Raw genomic sequence first — 23,288 nt, 5'->3', positions numbered from 1 at the left:
CACAGACAGACCCCAATAAGTGAGGGTGGGAAAACAAGTCTCCCCCTCCATCTCACTCAGCACTGGAGTGCCTCAGGGCTGTGTTTTAAGCCCCCTGCTGTACTCACTGTACACTTATGACTGTGTAGCCACATCAGACACCACCTCCATTGTCAAGTTTGCTGACGACACTGCTGTTGTGGGCCTGATCTCCGACAACATCAAGACGGCCTACCTGGAGGAGATTAGGAACCTGGAGACCTGGTGCCAGGAGAATAACCTCCTCCTAAACATCAGCAAGACTAAGGAGCTGATCGTGGACGTCACTACAAAGCAGGCGAGGAATTACAAACCCCTCGTCATCAGTGGCACGCCAGTGGAGAGAGTGGACAGTTTCCGATACCTGGGTGTCCACATCACTCAGGACCTGTCATGGTCCTGTCACATCAACACCCTGGTTAAGAAAGCCCGTCAGCGTCTCTTCTTCCTCAGAAGACTTCTAGACTTCGATCTGCCACTGAAGGTGCTCAAGAACTTCTACTCCTGCACCATCGAGAGCGTCCTGACGGCAAACATCTGCACCTGGTTTGGGAACAGCACCAAGCAGGACAGACGAGATCTGCAAAGGGTGGTGCGCTCGGCAGAACGCATCATTCAATCAGAGCTCCCTGACCTGCTGTCCATCTACACCAAGCGGTGCAAGTCCAAAGCTAGGAAGATTATGATGGATCTCTCCCATCCCAACAATGGACTCTTCTCACTGTTGAGGTCTGGGAAGCGCTTCCGCTCCCTTAAGGCCAAAACAGAGAGAATGAGGAGGAGCTTCTTCCCCCAGGCTATTCGGGGCCTGAACCAGGTGTAGGACTGGACTCTCCCAAACACGTCACTATAAGACTGGACTCTCACACACGTCACCACACGCACCACCACACATTTCCTATAATCCTATAATTCCTGTAATTTATAATCCTTATCTTTATAATCTCTTCTGCTATTTGCACATTCTTTACTGTAAATTCCTAAGTTGATTTGTAAATTTTTTGTAGTAAACTGTAAATTGTAAATATTGTAAAACTTTTCTTCTGTCATTTAATGGTTGGGCATTGTACAGCTACAAGCATTTCACCCCCATGTCATACTGTGTATGGTTGTGCGTGTGTGACAAATAAAATTTGAATTTGAATTTATAACAAGCATTGCATTAAACATTTCTTGAAGCTTTTGACATTGTACTAACATTTGTGTTCCAGTGATTGTTATAACCTCAGGTTAATCTTCTATTTACAGGTGTCAGGATAATCATATGATCTTTCATTGCAGGTGTAACCATGATCATTTTTATACATATTGCAGTTTGTTGCTCATTATAGAGTTGTGCTCAAGTTAATAAGGGTTAAAAGCTACAGTCAGCGCGATGTTTGGCTGATCTATGGACTGGAGTGACTTTGGGCATGGAAGGCCGCACTCGCTTACATAACACTGATATCATGCTTTTCTTTGTGATCTTTTATTCAGTTATATCTTTTGCTAAGTTTTAAGTAGTGGCAGTTGATTAAACAGCATTCATTTAATATTACATACCTGATTCAGAGCATTATACACAGATCAACTTAACAATCTGCAAAACCTTGTAGCTACAATGTTGTGTCTCCATAAGGGACAGTTGGCTCCAGGAGATAGATGGGAGTCAGTGCCTGTCCTCGAGAAGGAGAGAATGTTCCTTTGCTGTGTCAAAAGTAGTCAACAAGTTCATATTGAAGTGAAGTTCATATTAATACAGGTTTTGTTTCTTGGCAATTCTGCGGACGCAGGCTCTGGGCGGAGCCAGGAGTTGAACAGATCTAACATGACAATTAAATTGATTTCATTCCCTGGCACAGGATGACAAGACTGGAGCAACGACACTGGATAGGAGAAGGTCTCATACTTTCTAAGATATGAGGTCACTAACCTTTTCTTTTAATTTTCTAGCTTCGTTGATTTGACATATGGGAATGTGTCAAAAAAGGGGGGGGGGGAGTTGAGTTTTAACATCAAACAAGGGTTATATGAACATTTTTATGACTTCATTTGTGCTTTAATAACTCAGGTATGGTAGAACTTAAGCTAATAGTGACCCAAAAGGTTTCCGGACTTTTTTAGAGAATCAGTGAGAAGCATAAATCATTATTTATATGTTTAAGCATTAATCATTGAAATGAACTGAATAGCGTTTAGAAGATAAAATGCCCGTGTTCATGAGAAGCTGAGTACCACACTGGAGAGGAAACCGTGGGATGGTAGGCAGAAGGAAACACGTGATTTTTGTGAAAACGGGGGCAAATGTTAGGATTAAAAATGGCTAATTTGTTTTTGATGTCTTTTGTTAAAATGAGTGGTTTTAATAATTTTCAGACACGCCTTGCAAATGTGCTTATAATGAGTTGGAGTGGCACTCGGTCTTTTGGAGGTCGTAAGCTTCGTTCGGCGTGATGGTCCGGACTGATATATTGCAGGTATTGACTTTGAGTGCAGAGGGCTAAATGCAAACACGCTTACACACACATAGGATATGATTGGAATAAGTCCCTGGGACATTCTGAATATTCTAAACCAATTCTGAATCACCAGAAGATCAGTAGATAACAACATTAGATTATTAGAGCTAGGCAGAGAGGTATTTTGGTTTTCTGTCTCTTACAGAGAAAGGAACAGACACCAGACGAGGTCACAGATATACGAGGATCCTTCGCAGCAGAGACAGACACAGTGGCTGCTGAGACACCAACTGGGTTCAAGTGTCATGGCGTTTGGGCTCCAGCTAGTCACCTCAAAAGGATGGATCCCATAAATACAGCAATAACCATGACGGGGTTGGCGGAAATCCAGGAACACCAGGCCAACGAGGTTCAAGAGGCTCTTGGTCAAAAGGGGGACACGTTCCTGTTCCTTTTTCTGGGGGATACACAGGATACACAGGACCCGAGGATACACAGATCGTTGTTTGAAATCGGGGCATAATAATCCCCTGATCTGTGCAACGTCTGAAGGGTTGTCTAACCCCTGAGGTTGAAGAAAGAAGAGCCGAGGATCACCCAACTGGAAGACACTGGTGGCTGCAGCAATAAAATAAAGGCTAAAAGCTCCTCGGACAGAGGTTCTAGTCTGAGTACATCTGAAGGGTATAAGGTCGCACCAAAATAAAGCTGTGGAAGAACTGGGGAGTGTCATCTGTACCTGCTATTGTAATAATAGTTTTTCTTGCATCTGAACTGCACAAACTCAGAGGTCATCTCACATATGGTTCACCCAACAGGGGGACAAAGGGCCTCAGGAGTGAGAAGAAATGAACCCGCCCACACTGGATTACAGGGTGTAGGCTAGCTCTTTATTCTAAAGAGCTCAACAGGGGGAGTGTGGGATTATAATATTATTTTATGCCATGTTATACCCCTAATTAAAGATTGTGAATTATTATGTAGATTTAGTTTGCATTATTCTCCTGAATTAGAAGAAGGTGATAACTATTGCATTTGTTAAACTGATTTGCATTACATTAGACTGCTGATTTATTGTGAATGAATGATATTGTTTATGATGCATTGTACTGCTGAGTAATAAGAAATACTGTTTGCAGAAAGTCATCGCCTTATTTGTCTGATTGGAAGAGAACAGAACATACTGGAGTTTTCTGCCCCATCTCAGCAGGAGCAGATAAACAGGGAGCCAAGGTCGTAGCTTAGGCGCCGTGTGAGAGAAAGAATGTGAATGTGTAGGCTTTTATGATTAGGTGGGGGCCACTAGAGGCTATAAGAGTTTGATCAATGCTTTTTTGAGATCTGATGCTGCATACGGTGTCCATCTCCCACGCGTGTGATCATTAAAATCATCGTTTGACTCAACCCGGCCGGACCAGTGTTGTTATTGTGGTTTTCCTCTTGTATCCATCCCCAATATTTGAATCCGTAATAAGAGCCCACTCCGGGTCGGGGATGAGTTCCTGCCCCAAGTGGAGGAGTTCAACTATCTCGGGGTGTTGTTCGTGAGTGATGGGAGAAGGGAGCCGGAGATCGACAGATGGATTGGTGCTGTGGCCACAGTGATGCGGACACTGCACCGGTCCGTCGTGGTGAAGAGGGAGCTGAGTGTAAAAGCGAAGCTCTCAATTTACCGGTCGATCTACATCCCTACCCTCACCTATGGCCACGAGCTGTGGGTAGTGACCAAAAGAACGAGATCGCGAATACAAGCGGCGGAAATGAGCTTCCTCCGAAGGGTGGCTGGCCTCTCCCTTAGAGATAGGGTGAGAAGTTCGGTCATCTGGGAGCGGCTCAGAGTAGAGTTGCTGCTCCTCCACATTGAAAGGAGCCAGCTGAGGTGGTTCGGGCATCTGACAAAGATGCCTCCTGGGCACCTCCTGGGCGCCTCTTGGGTGAGGTGTTCTGGGCATGTCTCACCGGGAGGAAGCCCAGGGCAGACCCAGGACACGCTAGAGAGATTATAACTCTCGGCTGACCTGGGAACGCCTTGGTGTTTCCCCGGATAAGCTGGAGGGGGTGGCTGGGGAGAAGGAGGTCTGGGCTTCTCTGCTTAGGCTGCTGCCCCCGCGACCTGGCCCCGGATAAAGTGAATGAAGATGGATGGATGGATGGATGGATGGATGAATCAAAAGGAAAAATACAGAAATCGCAGAGCAACAAAGGACCGAGACGACAGACTGTACACACAGAAGGTTACAGACACAGGTGAGGACAATCGAGACCACTAGACAAGAGGAGGAGCCTGAAACTAGGAGGAGCCTGTGATTCAGTGGTGCCTGGAGCAGCATCTAATAACCAACTCGCAAAATAAAACATAATAAAAACACAACAACAAACATGAAAACACCAGACATTATGATACAGACTTATAATTTGCACCGATGTTTTTTCGAAATTCTGTACGCGAAAAGTGAGCGCAAGAGCCCTCGGTGCGCCTGCTCACTGCTGAAGTCAACTTTATTGTCATCTCCGCTACATACAGTCCAGTATATAGAGAGATGAGATGACGAGGCTCCAGTTACAGCAGTGCAAGTAAACAAACAATAAATATAAGAGGAGTAAGAAAATAAATAATCACTTTAGGACTAGGGATATGTGACACAGGACCCACACACACATGGGTTATGCTTAGTGTCTTTTTATTTTGGAAATAATCTGCGGTTTTTTGGCACCCGCCTCGGACGCAGCCACTCCCTCTCTCTGCCAGTATCATCTGCTCCATCTCACTGTGGGCACACAAAAAGACATCTCCCTCATTAACACAGTTCTGTACCCCTGTTGCCTCCCCGCCTCCATGCTGCCGAGAGAGTTCATTGTGGCTGTATCCCAATTCAGGGTCTGCAGCCTTAAAGTACGCAGCCTTAACGGTCCTCAAGGGCCGCGTACTCAAAGACCGCTAAGGCCGGAAGTGCGAGGCTTGTAGGCTTGTGAAATGGGACGGTCTAGCCTCCGTCGCGCTGCCCAGGTTGCCATGATACTAACAGCTGGAAATGTTTCATACAGCTTTGTTTGACAGAAATGAAGGAGAACATATTTTGTACATTTGTTTCTACATGAGCTTTGTGTGATTTGATAAGTATCTGAGGCTGAGACCACAGGACTGTAAAACATGATTGTTGGGCTTCATATCTGTACTGAACAGTCATTTTAAGATTAGTTAGTAAATAACAATTAGCTAATGTTGTTCATGAGACTAAAGTCATCTCACTTTGGTAATGTAAATATAATATGGCCAATATTATCGTTATTATATTAATAATTATTAGTTATTACAGCAGTGAGTTTGAACTCTGTGTCAAACACTGAGCTTCAGTAAAGATTCAAATTGCAGCTATTTATATGTCCTATCACCTTAAATCTTCACTCAAAGACAAGTATCTTTGACAGTGTATCTATAGATGTATTATATATAAGAGACAAATATTGTTCTTTTAATATATTGGCATTACTAAATTTGGCTCAATGCTTACATATATGTGTAAAAAGAAAATGTATGAGCTGTGATAACGGTTGCTGATAAAATGAAGAGTAGACTGATATATTAAATATTCCTTTATTGGGTGAGAAAATCAGACCATGTCATAACTGCTTTAAGTCATACAGAATAGATATCAGAGCCTTAAACAGTCTGACTTCTGTTAAATGGGTCAAACTGGGCAGAAAGTCTACAAACACATAACATCCTTATAGAATATGATGTAGATCAATTTAAAGCATATAAACAATTACAGCAATATGATGCAACAAACACAGCAGTGCTACTAATCCAAAATACTCAAAGCTTCATAGAACTGAAACAAACATTTATCTTTAGGTCCATTCTGCTGCTGATACATACTTTAGGTTTCTGAATATTAAACTTGTTTCTGCCTTTCATAGTGTGTAACTTGAAGGCCCTGAATACTTTCTCCCACACTGAAAACACTGGAATGATAAAATGATTTGAACATTACCTAATAAGACGGATTCAGGACAGACAGTTATTTTAAACTTTTCTAGCAGTCATTCACAAACAGGGAACAGTCTGTCTATTCTCTCCATTTGTCAGCTGCTGCTGGCTCTTCCTCCTCCTCTTCCTCACACACTGCTGAGTTTGTCCTGGTGGATCATCAGGGGTGCAAAGCCTCACAGATGATGTGCAGCAGTGGGTCCCTCAGTCTGTCCTCACTCTGGACACTTGCAGTTGTCACACATGGAAATCAAATGTGTGATAAGCTGCAGAATTCAAACACAAATGTAACTTATAAATACATGTTCAGACTTTTATTACACAATCAGAGAGAAAGAAAAGAAGAGAGAGTGCAGGACAGACAGGTGACAGTCTCAGGTGTATACATTGCTACAAAACAGCACAAGAGAAGGAGAATTTAGTGATTGTGTTATTACGAGTACTAAACAAGAAGAGTTCCCAGATGGTACAGTGGACACATGTGTGACTCCTGTGATTAAAGCATCTTTCTATCAGCTTAACGAGTGAACCGTCAGCTCGTCCAAACAAACGTTAAAGTCCGTTTGGCTCGACACCACCGAACAGAGGCAGCAATATAACATAGCTAACATTAACAGTGCAGTGGATCCTGCTTATGCGGTGATATCCAGGACCGCAAACCGAGCAGCATTCACTGACTTTCAGCTTGTTGCGTTTGTGGATATATGACTGACTTTAATTATCCACAAAATCATCACATTCTCTGTAAGATTAAGGCCAACTATCAAACGGCGTATAAAGTAAAGGCTTTAAAACAAAGTAAATGCTGAAAGTACAAACATCACTAATGTCACATAACTTTGCCGGCATGTGGCCAAAAGTAATGTTTTAATGTTCTTCATTATTAAACATTTGCACATAAATAAGTGACATAATATTCAGTACTTATTGTATAAGCCATGAGACCAGTTTTCCCGTGCTTCACTCGCGTACGTCAGTTTGAAGAGGAAAAAGAACTCCACGGGACTCCGATGTGAAAAGATGTAACAAAAAATTTATTCCACAGTTTGCATCTTACAGGAGTGGTCAGGTTTAACTTATCCTCAACAAAATAACCTACTACGGTAGGAAAACCGTGTGGCTCTGTTCTACCCTGCTGCCGCTTATAGCTTATGCCGTATTAACGCTTTTTCTCTCTCCCCGCTCCCGCACCGTATGCGCTAATTTGCATATATCCATGTTATACCCCTAATTAAAGATTAGATTAAGAGCCCACTCCGGGTCGGGGATGAGTTCCTGCCCCAAGTGGAGGAGTTCAACTATCTCGGGGTGTTGTTCGTGAGTGATGGGAGAAGGGAGCCGGAGATCGACAGATGGATTATATATCCGTGTTGCCCGGATTTTACTATAAACACGAGTCTTTAAGGCACATGCATTCATGGTACTACGTAACCAAACCAACACAGCAATAAAATAATTTTAGTTCCACCATAAACATGCATTTACTTCTTAAATTATTAATTACACAAACAAGCTTAACAATAGTGAAATATAAATACTAAAACATATGAACTATCTTAACTTGGCTCCGGTATGTGGGAGCCAAGTTAAGATAGTTCATATGCTCCCACATACCGGCCCCTAATTGTGACTCTATTACACAATTACCCAACTTGTGGAGCCAAAGTACACAAACTTCAGTCTCTGCAGTTGATTACTTCAGTCCGATTCCGGCAGAAGGCAAATCTTCGTAATAGGTCTGTCCAGTACACTCGTTTTGGTCTTGAGCCTAACCTGCCGCACCATTCCTGCCTTGTCCGAGATGGTATGGATTACTTTCCCTGTAATCCAAGAGTTGCGTGGGGCTGTATCATCAACAACAAGCACAATGTCTCCAACCAAAAAGTTGCGAGATGGACGGGTCCACCTTTGCCTCTCTTGAAGTTGTGGCAAATATTCCCGTGCCCATCGTTTCCAGAATATTTCTGACATGTATTGCACTTGCTTCCATCTTCTTGCATAGAGATCTTGCCTGTCGAACAGTCCGGGAGGAAGAGATGGTTTATTCCTGAGGATCAACAGGTGATTGGGAGTGAGTACTTCCAAATTATTTGGATTGCTGGACGCTTTGGTTATTGGCCGACTATTAATAATGGCCTCCGCCTCACACAGAAGTGTATGCAGGCTCTCTTCCTCCAGTGTCTGCAGCCTCAAGGTAACGTATGGGATTTTCTTCACTGACTTGATCAATCTCTCCCAGACCCCTCCATGATGGGGTCCTGAGGGAGGGTTGAACGTCCACTGAATGCCTTGTTGTTTTAGGTGGTCTTCAATTTTGGACACATTCCATTCAGCAATGGCTCTTTTAAGTTCACACTCTGCACCAATGAAGTCAGTTCCATTGTCAGAACGAAGGATCTTTATCTGGCCTTGTCTGGCTATGAAGCAACGGAGAGCATGGATGAAGGAATCTGTGTCCAGCGAGGCTGCCATCTCCAAGTGTATTGCACGAGTAGTTAGGCAGGTGAAAATGACTCCATACCTCTTCACCGTACTTGGACCACGTTTGATCTCGAACGGACCAAAGTAGTCTACTCCGCAGTTAGTAAATGGAGGGTCATCTGGCAAAACTCTGTCTCGGGGCAGGTCAGCCGTTTGCTGCTGCCCTGCAACTCCATCCTCACGCCGGCAGGCAATACACCTAGCGAGTATTTTTCTTACTGCAGAGGCACTGGGTACCCAAAATTTTGTTCTCAACTTGGAGAAAACATGATTGCGACCACAATGAGCCAAGTTCTCGTGTATTTCTCTGAGGATAAGCTTCGTGACGTGAAGATCCTTGTTCAGGATTGCTGGCCGCTTAGACTCCTCGGGTAGTGCTACTCTGCTGAGTCACCCTCCGACCCTGAGGATGCCTTGTTCAAGTACTGGACACAGTTTGAAAAGACTACTAGTCCTCTTCACCCCTTGACCTTTAGAAAGTGCGCTGATCTCCTTGGGAAATGTCTTCCTTTGACGGTAGCGAATGATTGCTTCTTCAGCCTTAGCAAGGTTCTCTACAGTTAGCTTGTTGGTGTCCCCTTGAAACAGGCTGTCCTTGAAACCTTTCATATCCCTATCGACTTCAGGATGAGTTTTAACAGCACTCAACTCCTTCCTTTTGAGACACAGTTGCAGCAGAATGCTCTTGACTTTAAGCATCCATGCCACTGCCCTTTTAAGCTTAAACCAGGATGAGAAGTACTGCAGGAACTCCAGCACTACATCTTCACATTCCTTGATTGTACTAGCACACACCAGGTTACCCTTTACCTCTGGGTCATCTGTAGTCAGGCCTTCAACTGGTTGCACCTCTTCTGGCCACTCTTTCATGGATTTGGTGAGAAAGTCCGGCCCCTGTACCCATGTGTGGGACTGCAGGTATCTCTCTGCTTGGAGCCCTCTTGACGCAAAGTCGGCAGGATTCAGTGAGGTGTTGATATACCTCCATTGCTCTGGACTGGAGCATTTCAAGATGGCATCCACACGGTTAGCAACAAAGGTATGGAATCTACTTGTTTGATTGCTGATATACTTGAGTACCATGGTACCATCTGACCAAAATACAGATGGTTGGAGTGGAAGCTGCAATCCAGATGTCAGAACCCTGTCCATGCGTGCTGCCATTGTTGCTGCGGTAAGTTCCATGCGGGGAACTGTAATGGGCTTAAGTGGGGCCACTCTTGCCTTTCCCAACATGAATGCGCAGTAGACTTCGTTACGGTTGTTCCTCTGTAGCAAGTAGCTTACTGTACCGTAGCCCTCTTCACTGGTATCAGCAAAGTGTTGCAGCTGATTGTATACTGACTCTCCAAAGCCCACAGGTTTAAAACATCTTGGAACGCTTATGTTCTCCAGCTGGTGGAGCTCATGCATCATCAGATACACTTCATACATAGGTCACACCAAAACCACAATGACTTTTAACACAATTTAAAAAGGAACATGGCATCTTCATGGCAGATGTTTCCTGTCAACCTTTTGACTGCCGCTTCTCCAAACCCGCAGTTACAAGCAAACACGATTAACCTCTCACCTATCAATGATTCTCTCTAACTGAGTGTGTGTGTGTGTGTGTGTGTGTGTGTGTGTGTGTGTGTGTGTGTGTGTGTGTGTGTATGTCGTCCTTAAATGCTCTCTCATCTCACCCTTTGCACTTCTGACCTTTTACCAGAACAGAGGCTCATCCTTATGTGTAATAACCTAACTGGAACTATATGTAGTATGTTGAATAAATGTTTTAATCAAGAACCTCTACTAAAAGCTTAATAAAAGAATATAAGAGTATAAAAAGACAATTTGAATAACCTGCCCTTAGACTCTGCTTTCGGTTTCACTTCTGCAAAAGGCACACTCTGCAAACCTGCAATTTCCTGTCAGCCTGCAACTTAGTCTTTCTGAAAGACACACACTGTTTAAACATCTGAATACAATACCAATGCTGTAGATTATATTATTAATGCAATGGTAATGATGATGATTATTAACAATAGCAGTAAAATAATTTCCCTGATCTCCACAACAGCTGAAGCATAGTCCTTTAGTTCGCATGAAGTCAAGCTTTTCCTTATGAAGTGACTTCTTCATCCTCTTGCACTGTTCCATGGTGTGCTCTTCACCACGACAGAAGAGACAGGGTTTAGAAAATGCACACACCTGATTTCCGCTGACCTTGTTCCTTTCTTTAGAGGGTAAGTCCTGTGTAGTGGTGATAGTTGCAGCTGTGGTGAATCCTTTTCTGTTTCCACTTCTCCTTTGCAACCTCTCATCCACTTGCCCTCTAACTTGGACCTTTAAGGTGCTGTCCTTTATATCACCGAACAATGGATGCAAAACTTGTTTGGCCTGCTTATTGACAAACTCCGCCAGATCTGCAAACTTGACTCTGCGTTTTGCCTTGTCTAAGACCCCGCAAGCAAATGTTCTCCACCTTTCTCTCAGCTTGTACGGAAGCTTGGAAACGATAGCACGCATGTTGGCCGTGTTATCCAACTCCTCCATGTACTCCACATCCATCATTGCATTATGACATCCAGTAAGATAGAAGCTGAAAGCATGCAGAGCCTCTCCATCATCTGACTTGATGGTTGGCCAGTTAAGAGCCTTGTGAATGTATGCCACTGATATCTTGTAGGCATTTCCAAAGTGCTCTTCCAACAGTCTCTTAGCCGTTTGATATCCATGTATAGGTTCCATATGAAGACAACTCCGTATCAATTCTCGTGGTTGCCCACTTGTGTACTGTTCCATGTAGTACAATTGATCCTTGTCACTCTCTGTTCTATGCTCCACAACATGTTCAAATGACCGCATGAACAGCCGATACTCCAATGGGTCCCCTTTAAGTCACAGAAATGCGGCCTTTAAGGCTGCAGACCCTGAATTGGGGTACAGCCTGTGTCACCCCTCCTCTGCAGCAGGCCAGCAAACCACGCCCCCGACACAGCTTCCCCACCGGCCCACCGAGGCCGGGGACTAGGGATAAAAGGCTCAATAACAATTTAAAATTTATAATTTACAGTTTGATGATTTAAAGTCACACACACAACACGTCGAAAGGGGAGGGGCCGGCTGCTTCGAAATAGAGCACATTTCATTCATAATGTGGAATATCTAAGCCCATTATGTATTCATGATTTGAATCCTGGGTTGTGTGAAATCCCAGAAATACACCTTAGACAAAGTGAATCTGTGAACTAATATGTAGGTCTATTAGGTTATGTTGTGGTGATCCTCGGGTTGAAGGATGGGTGTTCATACTGGAGTACATAATTAAAACCAATGGAAGATGGACAAGAAAAGTGTCATGGTCCCGGGCCATGTGGGCCCGGTATTCTCAGTTTTTGTATGTTTTGTATTTCATCCCCTAGTCATGCCTTGGTTCCTAGGTTCTTCTGTTAAGATGTTCCTTATTTGGTTACCTCCTGTGTGCCCCTGTGTAACTGTGAGCCCTCGTGTTTCATTCCATGTCTTCCTCAGCCCGTTATGTCTGTGTTTTCCCCGTGCTCTCTCTCCTCCTGTTTGAACCTCTGTACTTCCTGTTTGACTCTGCCTGTCTCCCGTCAGTGTTATGTTCACCCCGCCCTGTCTCGTTATGGTTATCTGTGTCAGCTGTGTTCCCCGTGTGTTCCCACTTTCCTCGTTAACCCTCTGTGTATTTCTGTCTGCGTCTCCCTCTGTTCGGCGTCGCATTCTCCCTCATGCTGTGTGTGATTCCCCCTGTGTTTCCTGGTGAACTTTATGTTAGTTTTTCCCAGTTTAGTTTTCCTATTATCTTTTGTCAGCAATAAAGCTGCATTTTGAGTTTATCCCTTGAGTCCGTGAGTTTTTGCGATTGGGTCCTCATCCTGCCTGCCACACAGCCGTATCATGACAGAAGAACGCGACCACGACATGGACCCAGCAACTCACAACCCCTCCGCTGAGCTCCGGGAGGATTTGATCTATACGGTGGAGTACCACTGTCAGGAGTGGGAGGCGCTGCCAGGAGACGAACATCGGGAGGTCGTAGCCGTCCGTCTACAGCGGATGGTGTCCGGACTCCCGTGGCTGTTCGGAGCGCTGCACCCCCACATCCGGGACTTCCTTGTTTCCACCGTAGGCGTCCGCCCGGAGCTGCCTCTCCAGTGTGAGGGGTCGGAGGACGTTCAGCCCGGTCCGCTGGAGGATTCGCGGCCCGGCTCATCTCCTCCCCCCTCTCGGCGAAAACGGCGCTCACGCCGCCGCCGCCCTAAAGTTTCTGAGCAAACTCCGGTGGTGAGTGACACTAACTGTTTCTTCCATGCCACTTCCAAGTCGGACCAACTCGGACAATATTCTGTTCCTGAGTCCGCAGTTTTTCACGTCTGTAACTCATCAGAGATGAACAGTAAGTTTGAAAATGACTGTGTTTCCAGGCCTCATAACATTTCTAAGTTCACCTCTGCACCTATTAAGCATGAGACTGAGTTCATTGCCCCCCTAGAGACTGCTGTTCAGGCTGACTTAAAAAACTCTGGCACTGTAGACTCTGTGTGCGTCATCCCAGAGACTGTTAACTCTGTGTCTGGTAATTCTGGGTCAGTTAATCCAGAGTCTGCATTACCTACCCTCACACCCATGTTTGAGAATGACTGTTTTTCCTTTGCTCCTCCCGGGTCAGCCGTAATTGACACACAGACTGATAATCCCACTTTAGAAAAGAAAAAGACTATTTTTGAGTTGCATACTTGTGAACTAAGTGTTAAAACAAACTGTCCTGAGGTTCCTCTTCCTGCTGAAACCAGAGGGGACCCCCTGGAAAATGAACAGTGTGTCTGCCAACCTCCAAAGGCTACACTTTCTGTTTCTCAGGTTGCTTGTGACCCTCTGCCACATTTAGCTTTTCCTGCCTTGTCTGCTAGCTCTGACTCTGTTTCTCCAGGGATAAAGAATGTTGCTCCTCTCGTGTTAACACTAGCTGATGCGAAGTCTGTTAACTCAGGTTCTGAAAACACTAAGACTGTGCATTCAATCACAACTGTTAAGGTTAAGTGCAACAAGTTACCGTCCGTCATGTGTAAACTGCTAGGGGAGCTCAGGTTGACTATTCCTGAGTTAGTTTCTCACCAAGTTGCCTCGGACACCGCCTGTGTTAACTCCCCAACTCCTGTACCTCCTATGTATAAGACTGTGGATGGTGTTTCTTCAGTCCTGAACTATGCTGCTCTCCAGCCTGTATATTTAGAAACGGTCTGTGTGAATGCTCCTGTGTCCGCAACGGATCCCTTTGTGCTCGGTATTACTGACTCTGACTCTGCTAAACCTGGATCTTCCTGTGCTATGACTGTTTTAGAGACTGCTACTCCTAACATGGACAGCTTAAGGCCTACAGAGTTGCCAGGAGTGACTCGCCATGAATCTCTGTTGGCTAACACTGCTTCTAGCTCCACTAACTCGATTCTCCCTGTGTCTGTTTCTGTTCCTGTGCTTCGCTCTCCGCCTCCAGTTCCTGTAACCAGGGCAGCGCGGGCCCAGCTCTCCCTTGCACCCGTATCAGCTCCTCGGGTGAGGGTGGCTGAGGTCCAGCTGGTCCCTGCTTCTGTCCCCAGCCTGGCAGAGGCTCCGTTCATCCCGGCACCCGTACCTGCTCCTCGGGTGGGGTTGATGGACACCCAGCCATTGCCTGTTCCGGTTCCCCGGGTGAGGTCAGCCGTGACCCTGCCGACTCCTGCACCCGTCTCAGTTCCTCGGGTGGGAGCGACAGAGGTCCAGCTAGCTCCTGCACCTACACCGGCCCCCAGGGTAAAGGCAGCCAGAGCCCAGCTCGTCCCTGCACCCGTATCTGTTTCTCGGGTGGGGATGGCTGGTGTTCGGCCAGGCCTAGCACCTGTTCCTGTTCCCAGAAAGAGAGCAACCCAGAGTCAGACACCTGCTCAACCACAAGCGCAACTACCACTTCAACTGGCTTTACTATCCATAACACAGTCTGTAGCTCAGTTGTTTACGCAGTTTCTTGTTTTGTCACCAGTCCAGGCTTTAGCACAGTTAGCAGCTCCATCTCCTTTTGGGCTGTCGGGTGCCAGCCCTTAAGGGGGGGGGGTGATGTCATGGTCCCGGGCCATGTGGGCCCGGTATTCTCAGTTTTTGTATGTTTTGTATTTCATCCCCTAGTCATGCCTTGGTTCCTAGGTTCTTCTGTTAAGATGTTCCTTATTTGGTTACCTCCTGTGTGCCCCTGTGTAACTGTGAGCCCTCGTGTTTTATTCCATGTCTTCCTCAGCCCGTTATGTCTGTGTTTTCCCCGTGCTCTCTCTCCTCCTGTTTGAACCTCTGTACTTCCTGTTTGACTCTGCCTGTCTCCCGTCAGTGTTATGTTCACCCCGCCCTGTCTCGTTATGGTTATCTGTGTCAGCTGTGTTCCCCGTGTGTTCCCACTTTCCTCGTTAACCCTCTGTGTATTTCTGTCTGCGTCTCCCTCTGTTCGGCGTCGCATTCTCCCTCATGCTGTGTGTGATTCCCCCTGTGTTTCCTGGTGAACTTTATGTTAGTTTTTCCCAGTTTAGTTTTCCTATTATCTTTTGTCAGCAATAAAGCTGCATTTTGAGTTTATCCCTTGAGTCCGTGAGTTTTTGCGATTGGGTCCTCATCCTGCCTGCCACACAGCCGTATCATGACAGAAGAACGCGACCACGACATGGACCCAGCAACTCACAACCCCTCCGCTGAGCTCCGGGAGGATTTGATCTATATGGTGGAGTACCACTGTCAGGAGTGGGAGGCGCTGCCAGGAGACGAACATCGGGAGGTCGTAGCCGTCCGTCTACAGCGGATGGTGTCCGGACTCCCGTGGCTGTTCGGAGCGCTGCACCCCCACATCCGGGACTTCCTTGTTTCCACCGTAGGCGTCCGCCCGGAGCTGCCTCTCCAGTGTGAGGGGTCGGAGGACGTTCAGCCCGGTCCGCTGGAGGATTCGCGGCCCGGCTCATCTCCTCCCCCCTCTCGGCGAAAACGGTGCTCACGCCGCCGCCGCCCTAAAGTTTCTGAGCAAACTCCGGTGGTGAGTGACACTAACTGTTTCTTCCATGCCACTTCCAAGTCGGACCAACTCGGACAATATTCTGTTCCTGAGTCCGCAGTTTTTCACGTCTGTAACTCATCAGAGATGAACAGTAAGTTTGAAGCTGCATTTTGAGTTTATCCCTTGAGTCCGTGAGTTTTTGCGATTGGGTCCTCATCCTGCCTGCCACACAGCCGTATCATGACAAAAAGTTCAAAGCCATCAGGTGCTCAGTTTAGAAAAAAGAGAAAAGAAGAGGAGGAGAAACGAGCAAAAGATACAGGTAAGCAGATGTGTCATTGGATAATGGCAGGTCATCCTGAAACAATCAGAATCAGAATACTTTATTAATCCCTAAGGAAATAATGTGGATTACAGTTGTTCCAAGAAGAAATGGTAAAAATAGTAACAGTAACAGACTAAACTCCAAACAATACATTATGTTACAGATTTGAATAGTAATTAGTCATTGTCAATTGTTGATTTGTCCTGTTCTCATTGTATGACGAATTATGATGGCTGTTTGGTAGCCGTTTGCATACAATGCATACTCTCTCTCTCTTCAAATCAAATCAAATCAAATCACTTTTATTGTCACATCACATGTGCAGGCACACTGGCACAGCACATGCGAGTGAAATTCTTGTGTGCGAGCCCCACAAGCAACAGAGATGTGCAAACACAACAACACAAACGAGCAAAATACAAGAATGGCCAACCTGAAACTAATAAATATATGTACAATATATAATAGTGTATGCATTTCTGGATGTGTATACTAAATATTTTCCTACGCGTGTGTGTGTGTGTGTGTGTGTGTGTATACACATTTTTACAAATTAAATAGTAAAAAAAATAATATATATATATATATTATAATAATAATAATAAAATATATAAAATATACAGAGTTGAATATGTGCAAAACAAGTGGCATTTATATACAGTGTGGAGTGCATAATGTTGAAGTTCCAGTAGTGAAGCTGAGGTGTCTATGACGTGTTCAGCAGTCTGATGGCCTGATGGAAAAAGCTGTCTCTCAGTCTGCTGGTACGGGACCGGATGCTGCAGAACCTCCTTCCTGATGGAAGTAGTCTGAACAGTTTATGGCTGGGGTGACTGGAGTCCTTGATGATCCTCCCCGCTTTCCTCAGGCAGCGCTTCCTGTAGATGTCTTGGAGGGAGGGAAGCTCACCTCCAATTATCCTTTCAGAGCACCGCACTACTCGCTGGAGAGCTTTGCAGTTGTAGGCGGTGCTGTTGCCATACCAGGTGGTGATGCATCCAGTGAGGATGCTCTCAATGGCACAGTGATAGAAGGTCCTGAGGATGTGGGGGCTCATGCCGAATCTTTTCAGTCTCCTGAGAAAGAAGAGGCGCTGCTGCGCCTTCTTCACTGTTTTGTTTGTGTGTACTGACCACGTAAGATCCTCAGCCAGATGTACACCAAGGAACCGGAAGCTGCTCACTCTCTCCACAGCAGCGCCGTTGATGGTGATGGGGGTGTGTACTTCTCTGCACCTCCGGAAGTCCACTATCAACTCCTTTGTCTTTGCGACGTTGAGGGTGAGATGGTTGTCTTGACACCAGTGGGTCAGGGCGCTGACCTCCTCCCTGTAAGCTGTCTCATCATTGTTGGTGATAAGACCCACCACTGTAGTGTCGTCCGCAAACTTCACAATGATGTTGGAGTTGTTAGTGGCTGTGCAGTCGTAGGTGTAGAGTGAGTACAGGAGAGGGCTCAGTACACACCCCTGTGGAGCACCAGTGTTCAGTGTGATGGGGGATGAGGTGATGCTGCCCAGTCTGACCACCTGGCGTCTGTCAGACAGGAAGCTAAGGATCCAGCTGCAGAGGGAGCTGCTCAGTCCTAGATCCTGCAGTTTCCTGTCCAGCTTCGAGGGAACGATGGTATTGAATGCTGAGCTGTAATCTACAAACAGCATCCTCACATACGTGTCTCTCTTCATAAGTGTGTGTTTCTCTGGCGAAATTCAGTATGGTTCCGACAACAGTTTTATGTTAATGCACAATCCTTAATATGTTTTGTGTGTGTGTCTGTGTGTGTGTGTGTGTGTGTGTGGGGGGGGGCGCCAGAGGGAGTGTTCACCCGGGGCGCCAAACAGGCTAGGATCGCCACTGCTTACAATAGAAAATAGACATAAAAAATATTTATTCTGTGACCCCAGTTCCACTTAGTCTTGTTTTTCAACAGTAATCTGCTGAAATTAGCCGGGCTGCTTTCATCTTTAGCTGAGGAGAGAATTTAATTCATTTCACTAATCTAAGCAATTAAAAAGAGCCACTGAGGTTCAGCTTCAGACTACAGAATGAACACTTTAATAAACGCTACAGCTTAAATAAAAGCCCCCCCCCCCCCCCCCCCCCCCCCCCCGAGGTTAAACCTGGAACCTGGAACACTTAGCAGATGCTCTGAGGCCTCGCTTGGGTCTGACTCAGGTCATATTCCAGTACAAATACTGATTACCTGAAGATTATGGAGGCAAAGGTCAAAATAATAATGATGATTCTAGTTTCCACAGCAGGAAGTTCTGACTCTGCCTCCACCTGCAGGCCTGCGTCCGTGCTGTGAGGAGGCACAGTGGTTCTCCTTCTCAGTGAGTCAAACCTGAGCACCAGCACCCTTCAAAGGAGGCTCACCGCCACTTACATTCACCCCCACCAGCTTTCAGTCAGTGACAGCTTCACAGCAGCTACACCAACCTGTCTGTCGTCTCCAGCTCCTCCCACCCCCACCACCCAGGAACAAGAACCTGAAGGCATTCCCACCTGCAGAGTCGAGACAGAGGTGTTAATCCTGGACCTGGTGTAAAGACCTCAGGACCGGCTCCTCGCTCACTGACCTCCACCCCACTTTAAACTCCTGTGGGTGGTGTTAGAGCACCATCAGCATTATGTAGCTGAAGTGTGCTGATGAGCCGTTATGTAAGCCCGTGTCAGAGCCTGTCCTGTCCCACTGTGTGAAGGTTCACGCTTCAGCAACATCATTCTCCACCCACAGCCCGTGCACACCCAGCGTCCCTTTATTCTGCAGTGGAAGCACAGATTTCCTCGGACGCTGAAGGAAAATCAAGCCAGAGAGTTCATAACTGAGCACTGGTTAAGCAGAGATGTACTCACAGTACTGGAACATGGCTCGGGGACGCGGGCCGGACTACAGGAGATATACGGTGAGTATCACACAATGCAAACCACTCTGATCCTGCTACACGTGAGACAGATGAGCACAAACATCTGTCCTAGGTCTACGCTGAGCTCACTGTTGAATGTGCTTGGCATCATTTCTAAAGCTTGATTCAGACTAACTTCAGTCCGAACTGATCCTCAAGTCTTTTCGGTACATGTCGGTGTGGAGTTGCTTTTCTCCCACGGTGCACATCAGGTTACTGCGTAGGGTTAAAATGGCGTTCTGGTTATGGCGACGTATATTTCACACGGCAGCACGATGGCACGGTGGTTAGCACTGTTGCCGCACAGCAAGAAGGTCCTGAGTTCAATTCCACCATCAGGCCGGGGTCTTTCTGTGTGGAGTTTGCATGTTCTCCCCGTGTTTGCGTGGGTTCCCTCCGGGTACTCCGGCTTCCTCCCACCGTCCAAAGACATGCAGCTTGTGGGGATATGTTAATTGGATAATCCAAATTGTCACTAGGTGTGAATGTGTGAGTGAATGTGAGGGCGAATGGTTGTCTGTCCCTGTGTGTTGGCCCTGCGACAGACTGGCGACCTGTCCAGGGTGTACCCCGCCTCTCGCCCTATGACAGCTGGGATAGGCTCCAGCACCCCCCGTGACCCTGAAAAGGATAAGCGGAAGTGACTGGATGGTATAGTTCACGTATAAATGTGTCAAACTTGCTTTGCTGTACTTTCATGCAGCTTTCATGTCTCGCTCTGATTGGCTTGATGAAAACAACCTGATTGCCCTGTTTTTGTTTTAATTAATTATCAAAATAAATATTTTGATAAACAACAGAATAAATATGTGCTGCTGTAGCCGACTCCTGACCAATCACAACAATCCATTTTACTCTGACCAAAACCCGACTCGTTTCAACAGAGGATGCCACATGACTCGAGCACGCCGAGGGTTTGGTTCCATCTGTTCTTCAGGTATCCACACTCCTGGGTTCTCAGTGGAACGCTGTTCACGCACAGCTTACCTGGTCAGTTTGGATTAAAGACATTTTCTATTGAAATTAGAAAACCCAAGACCAACAGACAAGACAAAAGTTAGAGCTGAAAGTAGAGACGGTTTCTACTGGTATGAGTGATCAACAGTCTATTGCTCCCTTTCTTTCACATGTGCTCAGTATTTATGCCCTTATACTTCTGTGTCTCTGAATGCATGCCCTGTTCTACACACTCCACATTAAATGTATATATGCACACCTGTATGCAGGTGGTGGAGGGGGACACGCCTCTTCCTTTGGGCTCCACCTGTTGCAGGAAACGCCTTCATTCTGCAGGAGAGGACGAAGAGGAGGAGTTGAGGAGGAGCTGCGCATCTCGGCCCAATCCCGAAGGCTCGCTGTCGGCTGGCGAGCTGAGCCGCTATGGCGAGCCTGAGGAGGAGGAGCTACAGAGACTGTGCCAGCGCTGCCACATCATGGCGTCCCAGCTGAACCGACAGGCTGCTGCTCTGGCCGACACCGCAGCGCTGAAGGTCAGAAACACATATGCACACACGTGTCTCGGAAACACGAAACCCGGCACCAGTGCAAGGACATCACTGATGTAGTTTCTGAATGTCTCTTTAGGCCTGTGGCGAGGGCGAATAACAGCGCCTGCCGAGCCACAGCCGCCTTTGAGGCGTGACCACAGGCTCCCATGAATAAACATTAAGCTCTGTGGCACTCACAGATACGTCATATACATCCTGTATGTTCCACACGCTACAGTTTGTGGTTTTATTGATGTTTAGAAAAACGTTCCCATTAAAAGGAGGCTGGCTCCAGGCTCCAAGATTCACAGGGACTCTAACCCGTGTGTGACCACTGCACTCACCTGTTCTGTAGTTGTTTTCAGTTTGTTGTCAGTATTTGAGTGTATGTCGATGCAGGCAGGCCTGCGGTCTCTGATAACGCCGTCCACTCAGACTTCTCATCGTTTCCTTTGCTCATGTAGTTTGATGGAGTTCATGTTTCTGTATTTGCTATGAACTTTGATTGGGAGATTTGGAGGTCCACTTCCTGTCCTGGTGAATGTTTGACACTGAACTCCTTTGTCAGGCTTTTTTTTATATCAATGCATGAACATCAGAGTGGCTCACGTCTCCGTTGGGCCAAGCAAGCTTTGCTCTTCGCTCTCGCTCGCTCTGCAGAGCGGGTAGCTGTGATTATTCTGATGATCTCTCTGGTCACCGAGTCGCTGCTCGCTCTGCTGAACACAATAACATCACAAAGTCTGAATTACTTGTGTTCCTTCACTCGCCTCTTTAATCTCTTTTTTCCCCTCCATCTCGTTGTTATGTGTATTTTAAGTATATATTAGATCCAGAGAAAATAATTTTATCCTGGTATGCAGGAAGTATTTAGATCATGTATGGAAGGAAAAATTGTAAATTATTACTTGTAAATACTGAAATCCTTAAAATGAGCACTGACCGCCAGTTTGTGTTAGCTGAATTAGAACAGCCTTGTTCACTGACAGTCCGACGGATTAAAGTGTTTCCGGTCCGAGCATCTCCAGCGCTGGACAAGCCTCTCGTCTCTTTGTCTCTTTCATTGAACAGAAACGCATCTGCGGTCGTTCTAGCTCCAAGTTTAAAGGAAGTACAATGTAACTGCAGCCGTGGGACTCATGGTGTCCCGATCACTAAATAGACGAAGAATCCTTCTCAGTGTGGACATGAGGATCAGCAGCAGACTTATGGCTGACCTTGTGCTGCGGATGGATCGCCTCAGACATACTCTCTGCTGGACTTCGGTGCATCGTTTGTGTCTTCTTCCTGCCCATCAGGGACCCTCAATGTGAACAATTTAACCCTTAACCTCTATATTCCTGTTAATGTCTTCCTGTTAGCCTATCCAGAGCTCATTAGTTAGCAGTACGTCATCATCTGCCCTGATTTCACCAGCCCGCCAAACATCTCTGATATTTAGAATAAACTGATCATTGTGTGAGAGCTAAAAGGATCTGACTGGTTTGTCTGTTTGGACCCGGAAACGTCTCCTGGTGTCAGACTGATTTAGCTCGTGCATGGTGATGGGTATTTTATTTGGAGCAAGCAAAAACAATTTCATCAGTTTCTTCTCTGATTTCACGTAAATCTGCGCTAGAACTAAATTTCTACAAGTTTTCACATTTGCTTTAATCCTGAATCCTGTTTGATTATGGTATGCGCTACTGCTAAAGGTCTCGCTCCAGTAAAAGCCCTGAGGATGTGCTGTGTCAGCAGCAGCTTTATAAGCCTGACCTCAAGAGCCTGACAGGAAGTGCTGAGCGTCACTTCTGCCTGTGCATTCAGGCCCAATATTATCCTGATCATCACCACAGCACATATCTCACTTCATGATGGTGATGGGGATTTTGCAGGTTTTGAGGAGAATAAACTCTGAGCTCGGGTCTTCAGACTTTAAAAACCCAATTTAATGCTTTCAAATGGGTCATGTGAGCAGGATAGTAATTTAATGAAGTTCTTCCATCATTAAATATATAAACCCAGTTTACTTAATTGATTCTCCGCATAGTGTTCTGTTTTTGATGCTCAGAGCGTACAAGCTGATAATAATTTCTATGATTCAGGTTATAGGTTTGATTAATTAACAGCTGGTTTCATAGGCAAACACACTGTGGACTCCTGTATGCACACACCGGGGGGCACTGCTGCACATCATTTTCAGAGCATGAAAGAATGGCTTAAAGAGAAACATCTAGGCTGTTTGTGTGTTGCACATAAAAGCAGCCGGCAGCTCTGATGTGGAGTCTGAGTGTCTTCTCAAAGTTTGATCCTCAGCCTGAGGAGCTCCAAATAAGCATCAGAGTCAGTGAAAGCTCCACCCTGCTGTCTGACTGCAGGGACACAGACACTGAAACATAATGCTCTGAAATGCGGACTACAAGAGCATTTCTTTCAGAGTCTGAGACCCCGAGGAGGCCTGCTGAGATAAATGACTGTGTGATGGAGGGCAGATGAAGCTCCACCTCCTGAGAGGGAAGCCCCAGATCTGTTAGAGACAACAAATGGAGTCCACGCTGAGCTGCTAATGCAGGCCGGCACGGACTGAGACTGATGGGGTGGTTGTAGCTCAGGTGGTAGAGCGGGTCATCTACTGATCGGAAGGTTGGT

The 23,288-nt window shown here is 46.2% G+C and overlaps 1 protein-coding gene and 1 long non-coding RNA gene across 2 annotated transcripts in view; one reads left to right on the top strand and one right to left on the bottom strand.

The window, feature by feature from the left end:
- Positions 1-23,288, bottom strand: part of LOC145420341 (uncharacterized) — a 135,445-nt gene that overhangs the window by 107,961 nt on the left and 4,196 nt on the right. The gene's annotated exons all lie outside the window — the stretch shown is intronic.
- The window catches only part of LOC113037469 (kinesin-like protein KIF26A), a 69,866-nt gene continuing 65,577 nt past the window's right edge, over positions 19,000-23,288 (top strand). Inside the window, exons 1-2 of the mRNA XM_080289475.1 lie at positions 19,000-19,173; positions 20,400-20,663. Of these exons, the coding sequence (XP_080145601.1) occupies positions 19,114-19,173; positions 20,400-20,663 (324 nt within the window). The 5' untranslated portion in view covers positions 19,000-19,113. The remainder of the gene's footprint in view (positions 19,174-20,399; positions 20,664-23,288) is intronic.

The sequence above is a fragment of the Astatotilapia calliptera genome, chromosome 15 (assembly GCF_964374335.1).
Source record: "Astatotilapia calliptera chromosome 15, fAstCal68.1, whole genome shotgun sequence".
Taxonomy (NCBI): Eukaryota; Metazoa; Chordata; class Actinopteri; order Cichliformes; family Cichlidae; genus Astatotilapia; species Astatotilapia calliptera.
The sequence above is the reverse complement of the archived record's forward strand: the minus strand, read 5'-3'. Positions and strand labels throughout refer to the sequence as shown.